This window comes from Pezoporus wallicus, unplaced genomic scaffold (assembly GCF_028554395.1).
Source record: "Pezoporus wallicus isolate ANWC-B61680 ecotype Strahan unplaced genomic scaffold, APGP_CSIRO_Pwel_v1 contig_5418, whole genome shotgun sequence".
Taxonomy (NCBI): Eukaryota; Metazoa; Chordata; class Aves; order Psittaciformes; family Psittacidae; genus Pezoporus; species Pezoporus wallicus.
Window position 1 is genome coordinate 3,848,860 of NW_026640709.1, and position 25,958 is coordinate 3,874,817.

General features: G+C 40.9%; 1 protein-coding gene across 2 annotated transcripts in view; it reads right to left on the bottom strand.

Moving 5' to 3' along the window:
* SPRED1 (sprouty related EVH1 domain containing 1) overlaps window positions 1-22,172 on the bottom strand; it is a 61,345-nt gene extending 39,173 nt beyond the window's left edge. For both annotated transcript variants that reach the window (XM_057420047.1, XM_057420046.1), the window contains exon 1: window positions 21,709-22,172. In XM_057420047.1, coding sequence (XP_057276030.1) covers window positions 21,709-21,740 — 32 coding nt within the window. In that variant the 5' untranslated portion in view covers window positions 21,741-22,172. The remainder of the gene's footprint in view (window positions 1-21,708) is intronic.
* Between the last annotated feature and the right edge of the window lie 3,786 nt (window positions 22,173-25,958).

Sequence of the window (25,958 nt, forward strand, 5' to 3'; positions counted from 1 at the left end):
ACTGTATTAATTTAGACATCTGAATGCAGACTGTAATAAGACTTTGCAAGGGTTAAGAGTACTCAGCCTGAATCTTTTTATTGGAAAGGAGTTATAGCAATCTCTATTTGGAAGAAGTTAAATATATACTGAACAAATGTGATTTATCTGAAGTGATTCATCAGCTCATCTTCATTGATGCACAGTCACTAACACTCAAGGAAACATAAAAAAAAAATTTAAATAGGAAAGCAAGAACAACCTAGAAAAACATATTTGACAACTAAACCTTTCCACTAGAAAACATTTATTCATTTTAACAACTAACAAAAATTGATGAAGTGACTATACTGTTAACTACTTGTTGCAGAGACTCTTTAAATTTTAATTGAGCCTACTCAATTTACTGGTACAACACATTTTTCAAGCTGCAGTACTACTGGCATCACGAACCACTGTTGCTTTTACCACTTTTTTTTTTTTTGTTTGTGCTCCTGCATTATTATGCCAGGCACATAAGGGGGAGGAAATACACATCTCCCTTCTCCAGAAGAGGAAGAGAGATAAAGAAAACCATGAATATCTTTCAAGTTATACAGCTATTTATCCTTTAATAAGGATCACTATTTACAGAAAGTTATTTAGTATTTCTTGAGAATGAAAGGAAATACAAATTCCATGAATTTCAAGCTTTAAACACTGGGTTCCAGTACACTGGCACTCAGAAGAAAAACAGCTTCCAGATTACACTCATGCAACCATTTTGACATAGACGATGCATCTCCACTAAACAAATTAAAGGGCAATGCTCCATTGAGCAGTTATGACAGGAATACAGTACACTATGCACAGCACATAAATGCTACATAGATCTCTCATTTTGTGAGGTCCTTATTAACTGCAAGGTTTTATTTATAGATATCTAAACAGTCATACATGAGTTCTACCAGTGATTCAGCATCTGTAGGTCTGCAGCAAAAATTGTTTCATTTTGTAGAATAACAGGAAGGCAACTAAAGGTACTCACCTAACTCCAGCCTGAATCCCTAACCCTTCTCCAGACTTTGGACACTGTTCTGCTGCTTCCTTTGTGTTAAATCAGCATGCAACTGTGAAGCAAGTTGGTTGTGCAACCAAAACAGAAAATCCATCACGCCAGAAAGATTGTTCTGACAGATCAGTGCCCCAAATCACCTGCAGTCATGTGCCCTTTAGATGTAAGGCCAAGGCTGCGTAGGTGAATACAAACTATCCCTTTCAGCGGCAGCCCAAAACTATACTTCATCATTAGAAATGCAGATCCACACAACTATTTAAAGACTTATCTAAATTATTCATTTGGGGAGGGGGTGGGGGATTTATATGTCAATTATTCTTTAATTCAGAGGAAAACCATAGAAGTTATTCTCTGGTCCATACACAAATTCTAATTCTAAATTGATTTCTTTGGGTTTGTTTTTTCTAATTTTTGTTTACTGCCTTAACTGTGGTTTAAATCAGTCTAACTGATGACCAACAACATAGCCATTTGTGCAACATAAAAATCTGTTTGTTCTTCCTGTACTGCACTGGAACAAATAGACAATTACCCCTTTGCTTTAAGATACCTAGAAACCAAGAAAAACATTCTGTTCCATTTGACATATTTCAACCACTGCAGATATCCTATACATACTTCCACCACCAGGTGTGAATCCTAGGAAAGTCTCATGTCTCAGTCACGTCACTGCTACAGTAGTCTTCCAGATACAGCCAGCAGTGCTTACATTCAGTTGTACATAAAAGTTTGAAGGAAAAAAAATCATTATTAATTTCATAATAACTAGAGGTTGAGAGCATCACAGACTTCTTTCAGATATCAATTACTTTTATCATTATAATTTGAAATTAGCCCTCTGAGTCTATTTATGCACTTACTCTTGATCCTCATGTTACAGCTTCCAGCAGCAGTTACACGGTTAAAAGCAGATGCCTATTAGAATAAACTTCTGGTGGGAAGTGCTAAGAATTCACCCTGCTGCCTACCAATCCATCCAGAAATCTGTTCTCACTCCTACTTCCTCCTGTCTGTTCCTTTCTGAAACAGCAGCAGAGGGGTTGGGAGTTTGTCTTCCCTCTACTGGATCACAGTTGTGTACATGAACTATACTGGACCATATGGCAATCTCTTTCAATTCGTAAGAGGCAAAACAAGCTTCCTACCAACCCAATCCAAAGAGATCCAGGTAAGAGAGAGCCTACAGATACCAGTGTTCACAGCTCCATGTTCACAGAGACAGGTTACTAAATTCTGCCAATATATTAAAGTAACAAGAAGGAACTACAGAAATGTTGCCTCAGGGATAAGAGCAGCCATGCCCATACTCATACAAGCATTTACAGCGTGCTCCAGCTTCTCTCCCCACCACACACAAAAGTAGCCACCTGCCTATACGCAACTTCAAGTAGTCCAGAGAAAAAACAAAGACTCAGATGCACTATTCAGCACGCAGGAAGGCTTTGACATAAAGAAAATTACTGCACTGAAGGCAACACAGTGCCTGTTTAATGAGCAACACATGCAGAGGATAAGCCTACTCACAGGAGAGTGAAACTGAAGAAGAGAAAGGTTGAAAGCTGAAAAGAAACTGACGGAGCTGCCTGGGAGCTGCCAGACAGAGACAGGTGAACCAGAAATGTAGTGGAGATGGATTTTCCTTTCATGAGGGGAAAACATGAAAATTTTATTGAACACCAAAGTGCAAAAATCCAATAGGAAAACAACCCTCAGACTCACCACCTCAGGAGAAATTCCACTACTCACTCTCAACGAAAAGAGGGTAACTTCTCAAAAGGGTCCAAACTCTGGATACATGAAGTTGTGTTTAGCTCTTTCGTAAAACTAGGACTGTCAAGTACATTGAATAGGAGGATCTTGCTCATCTCCTTTTCTAGAAATTAAAACAGATTTTTAAAGATAGTTTATTTTTAATCTGACAAAATAATGATTTCATTTAACGACAGCTTTTAGGCCAGCAACCAAGTTCTTGTTTAAAACAGCGCAAAATTTTGTCTACATTTCCATGCTAAGTTTTAGGGCACAGAACTTACTTAAACATACAAGGAACCAACATGACAGAAAATAGCTCCCTCAGCTGGAGCTGCATAATTTTTACGTTTTAGTTTAATTCAACTAGTAGAGTCATTAAGTATACAACTAAATTATATGTGTATAACACGACACAAATCTAATTTTCTTAATTTTAAAGTTCACTACTATGTTCTGAAGTTCTTTACTATGACATATATAGCTTAATGAGAATAAAAAGCATCTGTATCAGAGGGAGAAGGGAGCAAACTGAAAGCAGTATAAGGTGATGCCCATTACCTGCCTTCAAGAAAAATGAAAAACACCAAGACAGGCATCTGCCAACCAGCTGGAAATATATTCAGGATCTGCCTCTATTAAAATATAACTACAATTAAAAAAAAAACCTAGACCATGGTTTGCCATTGTATCATTTCTTCTTCAACTTTAATACTGTACACAATGTGGAGAAAGACATGGGCCATACAGGATAAGACTGAATAATATTCTACCTTTAATTTATAGGTGTTAATGCACCTGTAATCTGCAATCATAGAGCCATGACATTTCATATAATAATACCAGAAGTGTTACTGTAAAGAATAATTCACTCCTGATGTTGAGGTTAAATATTCATCCTTCTCAATTTAAGAGAACTGAGCATTTCTCTCTGTTCACATGTCATTTAAAAAAAAATTAAACAAAAACCAGTAAGCAATTAAAGAAATAAGGAATAAAGTGGTCAAGAGATTTTGACAAAAATCTCTAAGCACTAAACTAAGAAGCATGACCACATCTGTATTTGCCTTAGAAAAAGTCATCCTTTATGGAAACACTGCCCTAGACATGACAAAATAGTCACTTCCAGAATAATGGAGAAAAACTATTTTCTTTTCATTGATAAGCAGCTATAAGAAGGCACCTTCCTATTTCCTTAGTTCTGCTTTCTGTCATAGTTGCATGTTAAGAAGATTAAGCATGCCAAAACCTTAAAGGTTCAAATGCTAGTGTCAAGAAGCTGAAGAGCTGTAACTTTCCCTCACTTAAACCTTAGAATGAACACTAGCAAGAGGATGCCAAAGATGTCACTGGCCTATCGCATTTGCAACATTCAGAAGACAGCTGTAAAAAAACAACCAACCAACCAAAAAAGCCAAATTAAAAAACAGAACAAAATCCCAAACAAATCAACCTTTGAAAGAAAATTCAAAATCCATGCTTAACGGCAATGACCTAAAATACTAAATAGTCTAAAAGTTAAAATACTAAACCTTAGAAATCCTACAGATTTCAGAAAGCTCACAGAACTTCTTTAGGAACAAGGTTCTCTAATTCACGCCACAATAATTTAAGGTTCACTTAGTGTCAAGCACCATTATTTCTTAAGGGCTTTTCTCAGATAGATTATGTGTCAAATAGATTTAACCCCAGAGATGTAACATGATCTTATAATAGCTATGACTAAATTACAAGTTTTAAAGTAGACAGCCATCAAAGTAAGGAGAACAGGCAATCGTGGATTCAGGAAATGTACATTCCTCCATAGTCAGCTAATGGCAACATTAATAGGATGTGATGGACTTTTCTCCACCAGGAGAAAATACTGCCTGCATTTCTGCTTCAACAACCCACACCAGCTGACTAATGGAGTTATATTTTTGTCGCGTATGAGGATGGTTTCTTGCCCATCCTCTAGCAGTTGCAGAATGAAAACGTTAACAGCAGCTGTGGAGCGAACAGAAAAGCTGCTCTATTTGGTAGCCAAGATTCAAAGCACAGGCCTTTCCCCTCAAACAGTGAAGCTCATTTTCTGTCACAGGGTGACAAAAAGACACAGCACAGAACAAGGCCACTTTTAGGGCTTAAAGTAGCTAGCTGAAGATACTTTTAAGGAGTAATAAACCTTCACAGGGAGGAACTGGGGAGCTTAGAAGTTGTTGTAGGAAAGAAAAACTGATGAATCAAAACAGGTTTCTTAAAACAACTCTTATCAAATACTATTAAACGTAAAAACTCTTTAACTTGGCATAATAACAATGCTAATCATACCAGACCAGTCCCAAAGAAACACTTCTGCCACACTACTGAATAATCAGCATATGCCTGCAACTAGAAGCATCTTTTTATGCAATCACTTGGGCTTCAGTCCTGCAAAAATTTAAATATATCACTCTGAGTAGACCTACAGATCTCTGTGGAAGTCTGTAGAGTTTATCACACACATAAAAGCTAACACATATTTGTAAGTCTTGCAGGATAATTGTTTTTGGCAGAATATAAATAACATTGCTCTGTTTCAGCATCACGGTCTCCTGCATTAAGAACCACGTGCTCTGGTGAAGCCTGCCATTCTTCATATAAAGAGTGGCAGATGCATAGCCCACAGAGACATTTAAACTTCCCTTTGCATTTTCTTTGAAGTTTCAGAATAGTGTTTGGGCATTATTTAAAAGTAGCAAGAAAGCTAACAAATGAAGCTGATACAAATTGCCTAGAAACGCTTTCTTACTACTGCCATGGATACCACTGGTGGGACTGGAGGCAATTCTTAGACAAACTATCTATAGCTTCCAACAATTCCAAACAGTACACCAATATAGGCTGCGGAGTTTACTAGTTATTTTTCCAGAACCCAATGCATTGGGTGACAGGGAAATAACTCAATATGAGAAGCAGTCTTAATAAGGGATTCTAAAGTTCACTGTACTATAACTCAACGAAAAAGCTTAAAAGACTGCTACAAGAAGAGCTTTCAGATAGCAAGACAGGCATCTGAAATAATTTTAGAAACTTAATGTCAGTAGTTTGCCTAATTGACTTTAAAATGCATACCTAAAACTAGGCCTTAGATTTCTCTCCTTGTCAGTCTTTATCTTTTCAGCATTGTCTTCCTGTCTCTACTGCCTTTCATTTTAACTCCTAGCAAAGATAAACTTGAGAAAGAATAAGAACTTTGGTAACTGTCAATGACATTGAGAATTTAAAAAATGGTATATATCACCTCTTGCAGTCACTACTGCTTCTGCAAGCCCAGCTGGAACAGAAGATCTGTCTTGGCAGAAGGCCCAGCTCTAATAAGGGGAAAGGAATGAATATATTTTGTAGACACAGGTAGCTCTTACAGAAAGATTTACTTTTGTCCTTCCATTCCCCCCCCCTTATTTTTATTCAATAGCTAAATCTCTCTAATCCCACCAAAAAAAAAGAAAAACAAGAAAAAAAAACAAGAAATAAACCCACCAAACAAAAACCAGGAGTTTCACTGATGATATATCATAAAGATTTTACAGCTGAGAAAGTGCTGCATGCAACAGCAGTCCAAAAATGCTAACAGCAATGAGGGGGGAAAAAGTAATTTAAAATATTCAGCAGCTCTCTCAAACCTGTGACTTCACATTTACAGCTTGTAATTGGCCCAAATAACCAGTTAGAAATTCCTTGCATCAGTTCGTTTCTATTAAGCACATTTTATTTTGTGCACAAAAATAACACAGACCCACAGGTAAACTGGATAGACAGACACATTTTCAAGTGCTGACCTCTTTCTCAATAAATCCTTTGCTTGCACCTCAGATGTACTGAGTGTAGAGTAGCATCTTACAAAACAAACAAACAAACAAAAAAACAACACAAAACCCCAAGTATTTTCAAGAAGGGGAAAATGGATGACCCGGGGGAATTACAGGCCAGTCAGTCTCACCGCCATGACTGGCAAAATCTTGGAGCAGATTCTCCTGGAAGGCATGCTAAGGCACATGAAAAACAACAAGGTGCTTGGTGACAGCCAGCATGGCTTCACTAAGGGCAAATCCTGCCTGACCAGTTTGGTGGCCTTCTATGATGGGGCTACAGAACTGATGGACAGGGGTAGAGCAGTTGATGTCATCTACCTGGACTTGTGCAAAGCGTTCGACACTGTCCCACATGACATACGTGTCTCTAAATTGAACAGACATCAATTTGATGGATGGACCACTCAGTGGATACAGAACTGGCTGGATGGCTGCATGCAAAGAGTTGTGGTCAATGGCTCAGTGTCCAGCTGGAGACCAGTAACGAGTGGTGTCTCTCAGGGATCGGTGTTGGGACCGGTCTTGTTCAACATCTTTGTCTCTGACATGGACAGTGGGATTGAGTGCACCCTCAGCAAGTTTGCCGATGACACCAAGCTGTGTGGTTCAGTTGATACCCTGGAGGGAAGCAATACCATCCAGAGGGACCCTGACATGCTTGTGAGGTGGGCTGATGCCAACCTCATGAAGTTTAACCATGCCAAGTGCAAGGTCCTACACCTGGGTCAGAGCAATCCCAGGCACAGCTACAGGTTGGGCAGAGAAGAGATTCAGAGCAGCCCTGTGGAGAAGGACTTGGGGGTGCTGGTCGATGAGAAAATGCACATGAGCCGGCAGTGCGCACTCACAGCCCAGAAAGCCAACCGTATCCTGGGCTGCACCAAAAGGAGCATGACCAGCAGGTCGAAGGAGGTGATCCTGCCCCTCTACTCTGCTCTTGTGAGACCTCAACTGGAGTATTGTGTGCAGTTCTGGTATCCTCAACATAAAAAGGACATGGAACTGTTGGAACAAGTCCAGAGAAGGGCCACAAGGATGATCAGGGGACTGAATCACCTCCGTATGAAGATGGGCTGAGAAAGTTGGGGCTGTTCAGCCTGGAGAAGAGAAGGCTGCACGGAGACCTCATAGCAGCCTTCCAGTATATGAAGGGGGACTATAGGGATGCTGGGGAAGGACTCTTCATTAGGGACAGTATTGACAGGAGAAGGGGTAATGGGTTAAAACTTAAACAGGGGAAGTTTACATTGAATATAAGGAGGAAATTCTTTCCTGTTAGAGTGGTGAGGCACTGGAATGGGTTGCCCAGGGAGGTTGTGAATGCTCTATCCCTGCTGGTGTTCAAGGCCAGGTTGGACGAAGCTTTGGGTGAGATGGTTTAGTGTGAGGTGTCCCTGCCCATGGCAGGGGGGTTGGAACTAGATGATCTTAAGGTCCTTTCCAACCCTGACTATTCTATGATTCTATTAATGGGCCAGCCCTGAATGTCCTTATTCAAAGCAAAGCCCAAGAGCACCAAAACCTCCTCATCTCCCTTCTCCTGCCAAAACACTATTTTAGCATCAGAAAGCAAACAGATGACACTGACATGACCATTCAATGCATTTCCTAACAAAGCTAAATTTCTTAAGTTTTTTTTCCCTAGAATATCACACTAACCATTTTAGTTCCTTGCCTTATTCATGTGATTTTATGAAACACAATCTCAAGAAAAGAAATACCTATGCAGTACATAATGCTCTGAAATACTGTTTAGATGTTAAGACTAATTTCAAGTTCTAACATTAAAAGATGAAAAGCACAGTACACCAAAAGATTAAAACTGAATAATTTGGCATAGCAATTTCAGTTCACTTCAACTTCTGAATGCCTGAAAACACACTTGTATTAAGAACAGATAAGCCATCCAAAACTAAATTGCTGCTAAAGTAAAATGAGGTCCTACCAAACAAACACATATCTAAGTTTTCCACTAAATAATCAAGAAACAAATAATATATTTCAGCTTAAACTTCCTGATGAGGAAACAGATGCATGTGGAATCTAACCAAGTATAGCAAGCAGAAAAGTCAGACAAAGGATTGCCAGATCTTTCATGGCAATTCTTACGGTTTTATATAAAGCATTAACGTGGATTAATATTAAGATAATACCAGCATTAACACCTTAAATTATAGTACTAAATTATTATTAATTTGTGATGTCCTTAGAATGCTTTGTGCAGATATTAATTGCATCTCTGAAGATCTTCAGGATCTCAGTTATCAAGTTTCTTCAACATTCTCAAAGGGAGACTTCTAACCTCCCAGAAAGGAGAAACCATAGCTGACCCCTTTGTACTTTTATCAAGTAGTTCTGAACCATAATCTGCCTTGTCACAAAAACTTCCCCAAACCATTTCAAACCACAGATCTGCTTTTAAAAGCAAACAAGTGAGCAGTTAAGTTCAGTGGATTTTAAATAAATCTACTCCCACTCTTCCTCATTAACTAACTGATCTCTACTGTAAATTTGCTTTAGATGCTTTAGGTGGCTATTAACTGTATAGAGACAAAGTTACTTTGTGTGTCAAAATGACAGCACCAGTACTATTTATTTAGTCGAACTGATATGTCAGTGTTAGTAAATCACAAGGCATTAATGGAATTCTTTGTATTTCTGTCTTAAATGGCTTGTGTACTTATGCAACGTTACCTTATTCTGAAATACTTCACATATTGACAAGAAAGAATCTGAAGACATCTCCCTCAAAAAAAAAAAATCCTAAACCCATTCTGAAGAGTCAGATTATGTAAACAGTCTATCAAAAAAATTAACATAAATGCACCCATAGCAGGTATCAGATACACCACTACAAAAGTTCATATGGTTTGGGGAGGGGGCACTTATAAAGTAATTCAGATTTATATCGCAAAAAAACCCACAGAATTACAAAGATTTGAGATTTGCTTACGAGTACCCTTTTCTCAACAGTTTTACAAAGGAACAGCAACTTCTAGACTTTCAAAGTTACAGACAGATAATTTAATTCAATCCCAAATAGTATCATTAATACTGAATTCAACTTGATTCCTGTGGATCTTTGAACCTCACTTGTAGCAGCCTCAACCACCAGATTCAACAACTGCTGCTGCAAGGCTACATATTGAAGTGAATAAGCCACACACAAAGCATTGTCCATTCTGAAGGAAATGGTACGTAACAAAGCTCACAAGACTGAAGATGAACAAACAAGAAGTTTTATCATTAGGAAAAAATCCCAAAGCATAAAAGCCCAAAACAAACCAAAAACAAAACAACAAAAAAACAAACCAAAAAACCCAACCAATCCCTACAGAAGTAATGCATAATCTTCCCTACTTCTGTCAGATATTACAGTAATTTCCAATAGTGAAAGCATACAAATACTACCCGATTATTTAAAACTTAAGTTATATCTGAGCTTCACGCGATTCTACTGGAATAGTACACAAAGAGAACTTCGTGCTTTTTGACCAACATTGTTATTGAGAAAGTCAAACAAGCAATTCCTGACAAAATTATTTGCTGAGCTATAATAAGAACACCTTGCAGAGGAAAGGAAAAATAGTCCTTTGGAGAACACCATTTTCCAGGGTAAATAAAGACAACAAAAGTTGCATCCTACTGACGACATAATACAACTAAACTGAATTTCTTGGTTAATGATAAAAGCTTGAATAGCATCCTTCAGTTCAAGTGTTAAAACTGCATTTCTCAGGAATCTAATATACCATTTTATTATATAGACAAAAGAATATCTGTCTCAGACAAGGAATACCAAAAGTGGAAAAAAAAAAAAATCCTCCTCACCAAATACATCCTAGATCACAGATACTAATGCTGCAATAGGGAAATGACAGTTATACTCTCTCCACTGTAAAATATCTAAACTGTAAGTTAGACAAGAAACAAAATGTAAAAAGCAGATCCATTCTACATAGGATGCAACCTTTCTGCACTATCTGGTTGTAACTGCCTTGGAAACAAACTGTGAAGCCATCTCAGATAAGCTGGCCAAAATTACTCCTGCCCTTGAGAAGTTACATTTGTTTCTTCTTTTGGCACTGGAAAGTTAGTTAAGATACCTCTTGCAACTTCACTACTGAAATGATCTTTTCCGGAAGCACATGGAGAGATTTGGATCACCATGCCTTATTTGGGATGATACATTGATCAAAGCTCACTGTTTGCACCCTCCAGTTGGAAGAAGTTTGAGGGCCTTAAAGCTTACTTAAAAGATTTTATTTCATTCATTGAGCTTCAGTTGTGGGATCAAGCTCATGCAGCACAGACTCGACAAAAGCCAGTCCTGTACCTGTCAGTAGCTGTTCAGGTCTAAAAAAACAGCTGAAGTAACAGATATAGTAAACTTATTTCCAATCATTCCACAAGTCTAATCCATACATTTTGCTTTTGTTTTGAAAAGCTACACATATAGCTATAATTCTACTTCAGGAAGATTTGTTCACAATCATAAAAAGTTGAATTTTCTGCAGTAGTCACTCAGCATTGACTTTCAACAATACTGCAATTTCTTCTCCTTTCACTGCTGAAAGGAGGATGAACTTGCAGGCTGTGGGAAGCATTCTGTCTTTCTTCAGCGAAGGAAACACATCTTTTTATTTAGGTTATGTTTTTTATGTCCCATATTGGCAAAACACAAGCTTCTTGCTAGCACTGCTCAGGGGTAAAACCCTGGTATTAAGACCTATGAGGGTGCTCAGTGGGCCAGTCAAAATGTCTTGAAGAGACAATAACCAGTGCCTTATTTTCCAGAGAAGCCTTTCAGGATAAACTGTATGAGAACACTGATTCAGAGAAATGCTCAGAAAAATGTTTTCTAAAATGCTAAAACCAAAACTAACAAGGATAGCTCTCTCTAACAGGCAACACACTTCAAAACACAGAAAGATACGCCACTTTCAGCAGTAAAAAACAAAAACCCACACAAACAAACCCAAATAAAAAACAAACAAAAAACCAGAAACAACAAAACCAAACCCTCTCCCCCCCCCCCTGCAAAAAAAAAATATCCAAACAAACAACAACAAAAAAAACCCACACAAAAGCCCAAAAATAGTTAATAACAATATAACTGATTTAGGAAAACTACAGTTTTAAAAAGGTACAGCAGACAGGAGAGGGAAAACCTGAAAAGCTCCTCTAATTAGAAAACTAAGCTTACTGGTCTTCCCCTAGTTAACAACTTACTCCAGAAGAAGAATACAGGCCCCCACAGAAAACTACCCTTTACTAAACAAACACACTCAAAATTCCTGTCTTGTTCTGGAACAGCTTCCCTGAATAGACTTGTTCTTCACCCAGAATTCAACTAACAGCTGAAGAAGAGTTATGTTTTCTACTTTGCTTCAGAGGAATGACTGTGGACATATTCTCCCTTTGCAAGATTTGCAGGCAGCCATAACAGAGAAATAAAAGGTAGTGATATCCTGCACTGTGAACCTAGGGACTTCAAAGAAAAAAAAAAACCCTGGTTTTATATCAGGGACAAACATTCAAAGCACCTGCACAAGCATCACCTTTATGCTGGGCACAGCACCTGAAGTGTATCATATAAGGCACTTAAAAGCATGTGATAAAGCAACATTACTTCTGAACCCATCTCCAAAAAGTCCTCTTCACCCCTAAACAATCCGCAAACAGAGAAGCATCTAATCGGGTAACACAAGATTCCCTCAGCCTTCCTGCAGCCAAGAGGCCAGGGTGGAGATACTGTCACGGACGCAATTTTCAGTGCCCCAGGAAAGCGCTTAACTGATTTCTACAAATCCTCCATTACCTAACGCGGGGTTGTTAACATGCACGATTCCTTTCCATCACCATAGTAACAAAGCAGGTACATTTTAAGGTGCATATGGGGGCTCTTCTAGAGGATGTGTCAAGTTGAATACAGCTAAGACAATTTAAGATATTTTAAGCTAGACCCGTTCAGTATAAATACAGAAAGCATGAAAGTACTGTGATAGAGATCATCACAGGATTGTTTAAGCAGTGGTTACACATCCATTAAAAAGTTTTCTGAAGGCTGAAAGAAGTAGAAGATGAAGCAAGATTCAGTCAGGAAATTTATGGGCCTTAATGCGTACGAACAGCTGTGTAATAACAGCCTGATTTTAGACTCTCCAACATCTTCAGGAACCACAGAGCAGAACACAGTAAACATTTTTAAGAACAATGTTTTACCTGTCAATTTCCCTTAAAAAAAAATCTAATTAGGAAAACACATTTTCTGATTAAGAAATTACAAGCAACTGGCATTGTAGTTTCAATGACAGCTGCAAGTACTTTGCACTTACATGCCTGAAGTATGATGCTATTCCTGTAGGACACACGAGGACACCACAGAAATCCAGTCTTAATGGCAACCTGTATGTAAGGCGCCTCCATGGCAATTATGGGCATACATGTCAACAGCCTAACCAGCTCTGTGCGACTGACATCCCACGGCGGCACGACTTGCTCATAACAGATGTCATTATTGCCTTAAAAGAACCAAACCAAAAGTCCAACATTACTAACATGTTATTCCCTAAAATAATTTCTCACACTACACTAGAAAGAGCTTCCAAATTGGGAGGAGAAAAAAAAAAAACAACAAACCCAAACCAAACAGAAAACACCACCAAACCCCAGCTTTCAAATAGGAAGAAATAAGAAAATCATGCTAGCAAAAGCATGCAAGAAATACACTACAAGTCTGGTTAGAGTAACAGCAGTATTACCAACTCCCACAGTTGAAATGGGAAGATTAAAGACTAAAACAAGACTGAACTGCAGAAGCAAACAATTAAAAAAAGCAACCCCTAACAACCCCTAACTAACTTAGGACATTGCCTTAATTTTTCAGTATTAGTATTTATAGAATTTTAGCACTTACTAAGATGCAGTCTTCAATTTCACAGCACTACCTGTGTGTGATCAGAAAGTACAGCTCTCTCTGGCACAGGATGAGCAGCAAATGAAGCCAGGGCCGAAAAAAAGGAAATGTGTGTTTCCTAGTATTGAAGGCAATCTGATCATACTCCTGGCTCTGTCTCATTATCAAAATTATCAAAATTCTTGCCCCCTGGCCACATGGATTATATCTGCACAAACAATCTCAGATCTCAGGCCTGACAATTCTCGAGCATTTAATTTTACAACTTTACATTCCCTTGGCACACTCATTATGTGTACACTGGTACTAGCCATCATACATAACAGTTTCTTCTACAGTTGTTTGGGATTTTTGGGGGTTGGTTTTTTTTCCTAAAGCCAGGCTGAATGTGGTTCTGGGCAACCTGATCTAGTTGAAGATGTCCCTGCTCATTGCAGGGTGGTTGGACTAGATGACCTTTGAAGGTCCCTTCCAAACCAAACTGTTCTATGATTCTATAAATTGCTCCCTGAAGAAGGCACAAACATACCTATCTCTGTTCTACCCTACTAGGAAACGTTCAATCTATCTATTCCTGGTCCTAAAGGGAGCAAAGACCAGTGATTAGCAACAGTAATTAGTGCTTAAAAACACACAGGTTTGGTACATAAGGTCAGCCACTTACACAGATTTAAAAAAAAAGGAAACAAACCATGATTACCCATTTTAAAAGGGTAATGTCTAGATCCTGAATTACCTCCTTTACACCTTTCAGAAACGCGTCCCTGTCCAAGCTGGAACATACCACAGGCTCAATCTGCTATCACAGGCTTCATATTACAACATGCTACACTGGGATCCAGAGTGAGCTTGCCGCTCACAGAAAGATATACCTAAGGCACAGAGTACTTTATCATGCCTGAAAGAGTGAAAAGTTTCTAGGAAGCTACATAAATATTCCTAAATCAGAGCAGACTCTGTACTCCCACCTTTCCCTACCCTTATTTAAATCCTTTTAAAAAGTTAAAGAGAGAAACCCCTTCTGCCCTCAAGGTTTATACCACTTCACCAAAACAGTTCTGCACAATTTCTGGAAGAGGAAAAATCCCAGGCAGGAATCCTCATTAAGAATTATATTTCACCAGTTTTTGGTTTATTTAGGAAAGGCAGGCAGTCTCAGTAACAATTTTTACTAAACCTTACCCCATATTCAGTGATTATTTGCTTTATTTATGAAAGTCTCAATGCTTCTTGTTGCTACACTTGTTTATTCACAGCATCGGACTCTACTAAAACTTTACTAAAACTGAAATAAATCAGTTTAACCTTTTGCCTTGACAAACTTCAGTTAGTGTAGCAACTTGTCAGTACAAGCTAAAAAAAAAAAAAGGGTAACTGTCAACACTTGTCAGATCATCTTGGAGAAAACTTATTAAACTTATTTATTTCATACCATTTTTCTAGAGTTTCTTAAAGAAAAAAAAAAAAGAGAAAAAAAGGACAACTCTGCCACAGACCTGACACCTGCTTTCACAAACTGTTCAAGCCAGACACCGGTGCAAACAACTTCTTTATCACAAATAGCAGTAGCCAAAAATTTCAGACACAAGAATGAAAACACCTGGGGAGTTTTTCATTCATGAAGGAGGAAAAAAAAAAAAAAATTACCACCTCATTTTTCAGTCAGTTTAGATGTTTCAACAGCACACATTTGGAGAATTCTTGTGTACCTCACACATGAAGAATATTTTCTTCTGAATGGAAGTTAGGTATCAGCCAACAAAGCAGCATGGAGCACAGTAACTGCTGAAGTTTCTATGGCCTCTTTTCCCTGTTTGAATTCAAGTATTTACTGTCATATGACAATGAGTTCTTAGAGAAAAAATGCTTGTGATCTTACTGCATATATAATGAATTTATCGCCATTATATTGGGACATTTTTCTTATTTTCCCCCATCTTATTTGGGAATTTGGGCCTGCAACTGTGTGTAGCAAGTCAGTTATTATTTAATCAGAACACATTCATAAACAATTTTAGTACTCACTGCACTTAAATGCACATCTTTTGTCCCCTAGCATATTTAAAGATGAATTGGCTAGTTGAGTTTTTTTAAAATTCTTTTCTTGTCATAGGTAGGAAGAAAACAATGAATATAAAGCACTGAATATAAATAAATGAATATACATTATTTTAATAAATTGGTATGACAGATAGCAGCATGACCATTGTGTGATAAACTTGAAAAGATGTGAAAACACATGCACTTAAAATGTCTGCTTGTTTCCTACAAGGAAGTGCTTCTCAATACCATCATAGTCTTACAGACTGATTCTCATCACAGATATTTGTCAAGTATGAGAGATACCATGTTTACCATAGACCATAAAATATGTTACCATATACAATATAATACTACCTCACAAATGAGAAAAAACACAGGGAGTAATGCCAGCCAACAGATGTTACTAGATCAGAGTCTAAGCACTAGCAAAAAAACAACAAAAAAATCTTCTCTTAGGGAGTACAGGAAAAGTGAGCACAACAAATACATGTACTGCCATTGTCTTAAATCTAGAAATATACGTTAACATGGCATACTGAGAGAGCAGCCAGTTCCCTTCTTTCCCTCAAAACCAAACATCGCTAAAGATTATTTCTGTTGAATACCAAGACTGGTTGGAAGATACACCTGAAAGAGTATTAGAAAGTATAAAAAAATGGTGCAAATACGTTTACATCTTATTAAATTTTTATTGTAATATTTGTGCCACATTAGTCGCCAATACCTAAATAAATACTTCAGGACTCGAAGTGCTTTCAGAAAGAGAAATGTGTACTTTCAAGGGAGAGAAAGGAGGAACAGATTTTGTATTTTCAGGCACCATTTATTTTCTGTTTACAACCAATTCCAGCCATTCAGTGACTGTGCAAACTGTGCTAGTTAGAATTTGCTTGCTTAAATACTGTTGTACATTAGAACAAAGAGGGGAAAGGCACAGATAGCTCCTTTTTAATATAAAGAATTAATATAAAGAAACTGGGATCCTCAAAAACACGGCAACTCCCAGACATCTTTCAAATTCCTTTAAGGAAGTTGCAACACATTTCAATTGAGAAAGAAGAGTAGCAGGGAAAAAGCAGACATTTAAACATTAGAACATCAACATTTAAGCCAAAATACATTGTATGCCATATCACAGTTACATTTTTTCAATCAGGGAGTAAAAACCAAAAAAGACAAAAATATTTCCTTTGTCTCCTCTTTAAATTTGTGCCAATATTCTAAGAAGTATTTTTTGTTTCTGATGTTTCTCATATCCCATCAAGTCATCACCAATGCATACGACTTGTCCAGATATACACAAGACTGGGTAAATAAGAAAAAAAAAATTGGTGTTAAGCCTAAAACCCACTAGGAATGCCCTCTGCTTTAATCCCATGACTTCTTATCCTATCAAGATGTATTTCTTTCAAGAAACACCTCTACTTCTGAAACACAGGCTGGTGTCTTCACTACCACTTAACACTTCAAAAATGTTAAATTTTAATTGAATAAACAAGGCAAACACTCAGCATTTTTTTAATTCAAGTATTATCACTGGCTCCAGTTATGCTAAAACATCCAGAAAATATTTTTCTGCAACACCACAGTAATCAGGAAATGCTGCTAAGGTGAACTCTTTTGCTTAAAAAAAAATAAAGAAAAACCAAACAAAAATTCTCCCAAAACAAACAAAAAACCAAACAGAACAAAACAAACCCCCTGACTCACAGATTATATAACATGCAAATATAGTTTCACCTTCAAAATAGCGTCGTGTAACACAAAGCCAAAGAGACAGCAAGAAGCAGTTCATAAGAGTGGAAAAGCCTCCCCAGGACTCTATAGGAGCCATTCCCCCAAAAGAAAATATATCAGGATTGCAATGATTTCATATAATCACTCGGTTTAGAAGATGCTTTCCTTAACAAAAATAAAATCTTGCCTCTTTTTATAAATTACATTAAGGGATGAAGAATTCCAAAGTTTATAGATATGCCCTAAATAGCAGGAAGAAAATTAGCCTGCTGAAAAGTGTCAAAACCCTCTGAGAGCTAATAAAACCAAACTAGTTGGCTTTACTTTCTGCCCTATGATTTCATGTTTATCTTTCAGTATTTAGGCATGTAATATAAGAAGTTCTGAAGCACAAATGAAGCATAAACAGCATTTTCATAAATACTGAAGGAAGACGTGAAGATACCAAGTATTTTAAAAATTTAGTTCACCTTTACTTTTGAAATCAACACTGAGGATATTTATAACACCATAATCCAGAAGCTGTTAAACAAACAGCATTAGTATATACCTGTATATCTGTGTTTAATTAATAATCTCTTTATCTAGGAAAATTAGCATAAGATGACCTATATTTATGTAGCAAAATAATTAGCATATGACAGTCTGAATCTGTAGCAGTACATAAAACCAACTCTGAATATAATTCAAGATCATAAGCATTCCCTGAAAAGGAAAGAGGCCACCTGCAATACAGAGGAAAGTAAACAAGCCAATAAAGCAGCATGCCTACTTTTCAGTAACAGCAACTCAGACTCCATCTTAAGTCTGTCATCATTCATTCCTGCTGAATGGGGACTACGTAACGTAACAATCATTCTGTTTCACCTAACACTGAAATTTAGTAGCATTTATAGACAGCAATAAAACCTGCCACCAAATCAGGAAATTTGGTACAGTGCTTGCTGACCTGCCTGCTTTGACATTATTAGTTAAGCTGCATGAACAGCAATTTGACCCACAAATCCCACTAACTCCTTCATTTAGAAACTGACAATATTTGTGAACACCACATTGTCTTTGTGCTGACCACAGTGACTGCAAAACACCACTGGGAAAGCAAAAGGGGGAGGTAAAATTATCTGGAGGTACAGAAATACTCTCATTTAACTAACACCTGACAAATACAAAAACATATAAGAACCGTGTGAAAATCACCAACGAGGACTCATTCATGGCAATCATAATTTTTCATATGGCTGCCTTCCATATGTTCATGGCTGACAAGAAACCTAGTAGTTCTTAATGCAGCTTTTTTAATTAATTTTTTTCACCACCGGTGAGAATCTAACATTATTAACTTAGGTAAAACTCCACACCACAAATACTTATGTCTTACTCCATAACATGAAGTTTTATAAACAAAGAAAAATGCTCAATTACCAGAGTACTCCCAGTAGCCACAATGACACAAAATGCATTGCAAAGAACCCGTATTTACCCTTATATGCCAAGAGATTTGTAATGAATTCAAGGCCACTGATGTCACCAATTATACTGATAAAATTAAACACAGTGGACTTTTAATATATGATGAAAATCAATTTGTAGATCCGCCTTATTTTCACAAATGGTTGTTTGGAGTTTCAAGCATATTTCCCAGTCATTTCAAATGACATGCTTGTGCTACGTGCAAAATAAGCCAAAGAGAAATGACAACTCTAGCCTCACCAAAAATGCTGTCAAAAAAAAAAAAGGGCAACTGAAACAGAGAAAAGCGATATTTTTCTTATTTTTCTTCTCATATCCTCATAACCAAAGTTAAAAGAATCTATTATTTGAGAAAAAGCACTGTTTATAGTGTTTTGTAAGGTTATACACATTCAGCTTTATAACACGGAGTTAACCCAAACCAAATACTGTACATAAGCTTTCCTTTCTCATTTTAAGTAAAGATTAGTAATCTTTCAGATATTCCCCTAAATTGCACTACCAACAAAGACTTCTCCACTCCATAAATGTATAATTATAGATCACTTTAGCGTAATTTGTTAAGATAATGAAATAGTGTATTCATGAGCAGCGAACATCACCATTTTAACACTGGCACCACAAACAGTTACATCAAACAAATACACTGCTTCAGGAATGCTTCATCACCAAGTTTCATTCAATTTGTTGCTGGTTTGGTTTTTTTTTTTTATTTTAAAAATATTTAAAATCAAAGTTAATGCACTGACCTCTAAACAGTTTCTGCCATATTAAAACATTTCTCTGTTATTTCAGAGGTTTCTTCAGCCACGGCATAGGTTAAGGAGAAATGGCGATAACTAATCTTCTGCAAAATCCTCAATGCAATCAGGGAAAAAAAACAAACCAAACCACAACTGCACTGCTGATTTCTATCAATTTAGTTGTCTTCACTGTTACCTGCATTTTATAACAGGCAGTATTTTCATATGTCTCATTTGGTACGATCGGTTTCCTTCCTACACTATGCTGATATCTTGCAGATACAAGACGGTATTGTTCAATAAAATGTAAATTGCCAAAAATGTATTAACATACTGTCTTGAAAACACGTTCACAATAATGACTATGATCTTCAATATTTTGGTTTTGAGTCGGTATCTGGACGGGAAAATATTTCAGTGTTTTATGAATAAAACTCTTCCCTGCTTAAATGTTAGACGGCACAGTGACAAGGCGCTTCCAAAATAATGCTCCTTTACAAGAAAACGACGTAACACACGCTATGAAAATGCCCACCCCCCATCTTCAGTGCGAGCTCCCCTGCTCGCAGCCATGAGCCGTTTTTCTGCCGCCCTCTCCGCTGCGCCTGGCTCCTCTCCCCGTGCAGGTCTGATCCGCGGAGCCGCTGAATGCAGAGGCTGTGCTGCACTGTGAATGGACAGCCAGGTATTTTATGAATGGAGCGGATCACGTGCTCCCAGCACCTCCCCGAGCTGATATTTCCCACATAACTGTGTCAACAACCAGCGAGCAGCACATATTAATACAGCCGGTCCTGGAGACCTTCCTCCGCTGCCCGCGGGAGGGTCCCCGCACCGTAAGCAGCAGCTCGAGGTAATTCTGCAGGGCAGGTTCTGCAGCAGGTCAGCCGCGATGACGGCAAGGGTTGGTTGTTTCCCCCCCCCCCCCCCCCTTTTTTTTTTTTTTTTTTTTTTTTTTTTTATGAATGGAGATTGTGGTATGCAAATGAGAGCGATTCACAAAAAAGGAAACATGGCGGCGGCCTCGGCTCCCCGCTCCCGGCCCCGCGGGCGCCGCAGCAGCTCCCGCCTGGCCCGGCCCGCTCCCCGCTCCGCGACCGGCAGCGCGGAGCTCCCCGGGCTCGCTGCCCCTGCCCGCACAGCTCCCTCGGGGCCGGGCCGCCACGCTTCGAGGAGCGCCAAGGAAGCCAGGCAGGTTTTACTGCGGAAGGCAGCGAAGCGGGCAGCGCCGCGCTCCCGCCGCGGAGCCGCTCGGCGGCCGCTGCCGCCCAGACGCACCACCGACGGGCGCGGGGCTATGTCCGCTCCGCCATGGCCGCGGCCACCACCCGCATCATTCATAAAGTCGGCCCGAGCCAACGCCGGCACCGCAAATCGTAACGCTAAGGCTCGGAGACTGCAGCGACTGACCTTAAACGTCCCGATGGCAGCGAAAGTTTCAAAATACTTCTTGTTCATTCTTCAACGCCATAAAGAACTCGGATGTTTCCCGACACGCATTTATCTCCTCCGACCCAAAATGTATTTCAGACTACATGAAGGGGGATACAGCCGCACGCACACACATATTCTCTGGATTTCCTCCAAACCAGTCATATTAAAAATATTGAGAGCCTTGAACTGTCCCCTTCCTCTTATTATAATCAAACAATAATCAAGACTCAAGATCCCAAGTGCTTATTAAAAGGGAAAAAAAAAAATGCTCCAGGGTAGGTTTTAGCTGTATTTACACTGACTGACTCATCCAATTAAAATTCAGGAGCAGTTTCCTGCAGGATGAAGCTCCCACACACTAGTTTCCATGTGAAATATCTACAAGTAATGGGATTATTATCAGAGGCAGTACGTGCCGATAACTCTCTGGGCATTCGAAACCCTTTCCCTGCCACCTCCCCCGAGACACTGTCGTTACCTGCACCGTTTTCTATCGGGCTTTAATTAAAGCACGCTTTTCTGACCCCCCGCTCACAGCCCTTCTAAACCAAGCCGCTTCACAAAGAGAGAGCTTCAGGGCTTCCATGGACGCGAGCAGAAATGCGCAGTACGCGCAGGGGGAGGCCAGGACACGTACGTGCGCAGGGAAAGGGCCCCACGGGCGTGGAGCCGCGAGCCTCGGCCCGATCCCGAACCCCGGGGGGGGAACCACCGCCGCGGCGAGCAGGGGGAACGGCTGCTTACTCGTTGTTAGAAGTCGCCGTCTCTTCGCTCATTTTCTCCTCACCGCGATCCGACAGGGAGACGGAGCAGCACCGACGCAGCCAGGGCGCAGCCAGAACTCACCAGAAACTTCACCATTGTTACCCCCCGGGCTGCCGCCCCCGGCCAGGCCCGGGCAGCGCTGAGAAGGGGGGACGGAGGAGGGAAAACGGTGTGGTGCGCGATCTTTATCCTAGAAACAAGAAATCCTGCTGTCCGGCACTGGAGTGTATTTCCCCTATCTTTAGAGATGACGATGATGATGGTGGTGAAGGCAGTGGTGGAAACAGCAGAAACAACCACGGATCTTCTGCTCTTGAGCTGCTTCCAGTTAAAGGGGGACAGAGCGGCAGAGACGAGGGAGGGCTCCGCGATGCAAAAAACTGCACCGCACCGTCCTCCTGCTGCAGCTCATCTCCTGTTGCAGCTGCCTTCGCTGTTGCTCTACTGCCTCCCTCGCCCAGCCGGGGCAGGCGGCGGCAGAAATTCCTCCAGACACCGGAGCCGCCACAGGCAGGGTCAGGCGCGGAAGGGGGGGGGGGGGCGAGCGAGCGGCTCGGCTGGGCTCTCCCACCCCCTCCGAAGCGACGCCGAGCACTGCGGAGGGAGAACGAGCCGGCCCCAAGGAGAAAGCTGGTGACGGGGGGAGGGAGGCGTTTTAAACCAGCCTAGGGGTGGGAAGGGGAGGGGGGGACGACGAAGGAGAGGGAGGATGCGTCACGGCTGTTTATGTGAGGAGCGAAGGAGGGAGCCTGGGAGAGAGGAGACCCTGCCGCAGGACGAGAGGCAGGGGAGGGAGGAAGCCCGCGGGGAAGTTCAGCGGCCGCGCTCCCTCCTCGGCAGCAACTCCATTAGCTACCGTCTCGGCTCCTCGCAGCCGCCTCCGCCTCCGTCTCCTCACAGGAAAACTGGGCGGAAGCGTTGACTTCAAGCTCCTTCCGCCGCCACAGCTTGATCCAAAATAACCAGGGGAAAAAGGGAGGAGGGAGAAGAGGGAAGAGCGAGGGGAAGAAAGTAATCCCCTTGACCCTGAGCTCGCGTCGGACGGGCCCGCGACGCCGCCGCTCGTTCCACGGCGTCCGCCGCTGCCCTGAGCTCGAGTTTCGTGAAAGTAGTTCCCTCCCTGCGGTGCTGCCTCACGCGCTTCCCAAGCAGCCGCAAACGCACGCACGGCGCCGCGGAGGGATACAGGAGTTGTCCCGCTGTCGCCCTCCTTCCTGCTCGGAGGTCGCAGGGGAGGCATCGCGCGGGGACTTGAGGGTATCACTCTCGTCCCATCAGCTTCTAGCCCAGCCCAGCGGTGCTCAGCCCTGCTCGGCTCGGCCCGTCTCAACCGGGCCCGGCCCAGCGCTGCCCAGGCGGAGCGCGGGCTGCCGGCACTCTTCAGCGCGGGGCCGCACAGACCCCGGGGCAGCCGCTGCGGACTGGACCGGGGCGGGCTCGGGGGCCGTCCCCGGAGGTACCGAGAGCCTTGGGGCAGGCGTGACAGATCACCGGCGGGTTGGGCTTCCACTCTTTTAAGTACTTCTCTAAGCTGAAGCGTGCGGCAGCCCCTGGGGAGTGGGGGATGTGGCGAGTCGGAGCCTCGTGTCCGGTTCCCTTTAGCTGGCGCCGGTATCACCTCTCTCAGCCAGCCGTGCGGCGGCGAAGCGGGTGGACGGGCGAAACTGGAGGTGCGGGCTCGTTAACAGGGGTCTCCGCTACTCTGAGGTGTGCCGTGTGAGGATGGTGGCAGAGTACGTCCCTGAACGAGCTGTGCGAGGGTCACCGCCGCCTCTTGGAAGAGGAGGGAGCCCTTCCGTAACGAGTTCCCTAACTCTGGAAGCCTGAGCGCGGTTCTAGCTGGGTGATGGCATCGGGGTGTGTACGAAACCTTGACCCTTTTCTAAATGCACGCTGAAACTGAGACGTTTGTAGTTGACCCCGGCAAGCAGTGAAATGAAGCAGCAGCAACAGAACCCAAATCCCTTTTCAGGAGCTTGGAAGGTAAATGTACCCCTTGATCTGGTGGAGAAGTGGAGCAGTGCTGTAAACCCCGAGGACTTGAAAATCATGAGTCAGACCATCAAGTAAATTAGGTTATAATAAAAGATTATATTGTGGTTTTGTCTGTCGGTTGGATTTTGATTTCTTCCTGCCTAGTCTTCGCATGCATGCCTGCCAACTGATACATCTCACTGTCCGAAATACATGGAGTAAAATACTGCGGTGCTTCTGTAAGAGACGTTGCTTCCCTGGTGCACATTCGTTATCCCCCGTGTACTCGCTCACTTTTTCACAGCTGGTCTCCGTGAGCCTTCTCTGTCAGTGCTAGTCCCATTCTGTTATTTTCCTGTAATTGTGGGACTTCTTCCCAACTCTGGTGGTGCCACAGGCACAGGGATGAGCTGTTCTCTCTTCTTGTCTGAAAAAGATGAGGTGATATTCCCTTGGCAGTCGTAACACAACTGATTCCCACACTCCTGTAGGTTGGCTGCTTTTCCCAAGGAAGAGAGACTGGACCATGGGAAATCAAGAGAAGGAATTTTCACCCTTTCAAGGGAACCTGCAGTGCCTCACATCATTGTAGGCCGGACTACAAACTTGAGTCTTCTGAATGCTCAGAAGCAGAATTATATTGCATTTACCAAGGGTATTTGTTAAGGAAATTCTTCCTTTTCACTGAAGTTTCAAAGTACCAATTCGTCAGTGGGTCTTAATGGTGTCCACAGATTTTTCTTGAAGGCTTCCTTTTCCTGTGATTGAAAATGCTACAGTGAGGAAAAAGCATATATGGTTTCTGTCAGGATTTTAAACATAAATCTCATTTTATCTTAGATAGCAGGCAAGAAAAGACAGGTTTAATTTCTAGATGTTATGTTCATTGGCATTCCTATGGGTCAAAATTCTGTGTTTCCACAAAAGAGTTCTGCCATAGATGTAATGGAACGATTACAGTAAAAAACAGCTCTCAAGCTCGCTCTATATGATAAAAGCCCTGTAGTGTTTTTCAAGCAGCACACATCTCAAACCTGCAGTAAGGAAGCTGGCTTCCTTATTTTGGGAGGCTTTGAGAGGAAAATCTCCAATTGTTTTGTAAAAACTGCAAAAAATGGATCAGTTATTCATGGCGTAATCTCATCCCAACACTAAAAATACATTACGAACCCATTTTTACGCTATTCTGCAATTCACATAAATCAAATTGAGTATTTGATAGTACCCCTTCAAGGGCTTTGAAAATCAGTTGTGGGGACATAATATCACTCTCCTTAGCAGTGGGAATAGTTTCAGAGAACTTCCTGTCTTGTGACTGGCTGATAGTGTGACTTCCTGCCAGTTTAATTCTGATTTTCTACTGTCTTCAAAGTTGAAATATGTAACATTCGGTAGGCTAATGGCTTTCTTAAGATAATTTGATTAATACAATCCTGTAAAAGAATGCCCAAGAATCAGCTCATTTGGTCAGATGGTGGTATAGCGCTATTCAATGCATCTTATAAAAAAGACACAATGATGACAAGAAAGACCATTAATCTGGTTGCATTTCTTTAAATTTCTTAGATATATTTAATATAAAAATTAATTTCATCATGGCAATTCAATAAAATGTGCTGTTTTGTAATACATCATAAATAATTTCAAATCGTTTCAGTCTCCTTAAGGTTTTCATGGGTGTCTTTATTAACAATAAAATGTGTATTCAGTTGTCAGCTGAAAACTGCACCTTTTATTTGTCTGTGTGGAGGAGGAAAGGGGAGACAGATCCACTGCTTCTTCACCTGTGGCTCTTCAGCTTCTGCAAGCAGTCTCATGCTGCAGTATGCACAGCAGGGATGTTGCAAGCAGTTTATCTCCCTTCGCTTAAAGACCATAAAGAGGACAGAAAATCTACACTAGTCTTGAATTTGAAACCCTGTTTGTTTGTTTACCTCTGCTCAGGTTGGAAAGATGGGGGAGCACAATCTTGGAGTACTGGTGTCCTTTGGCTGGCAGCAGGTTCTTTCAGGGCTGGTTTTGTTTTTCAGGTTTGGGGTTGTTTGGTTTTGTTTGTTTGTTTGTTTCTTTGTTTTTTGAGCATAAATAACTAAATTTATCAGGTGTTTTCAGTGCAAATGGTTTATTTCAGGAATATGTGTGAGCCCTGCCTGTGCAAACAAGGCAGAAGTGGGCTAGGCATGGGTGACACCATTCAGAAACCTTAGACAAATGACCACTTTGTTTCCCAAGCACCATATGTTTTGGGGTCTTGT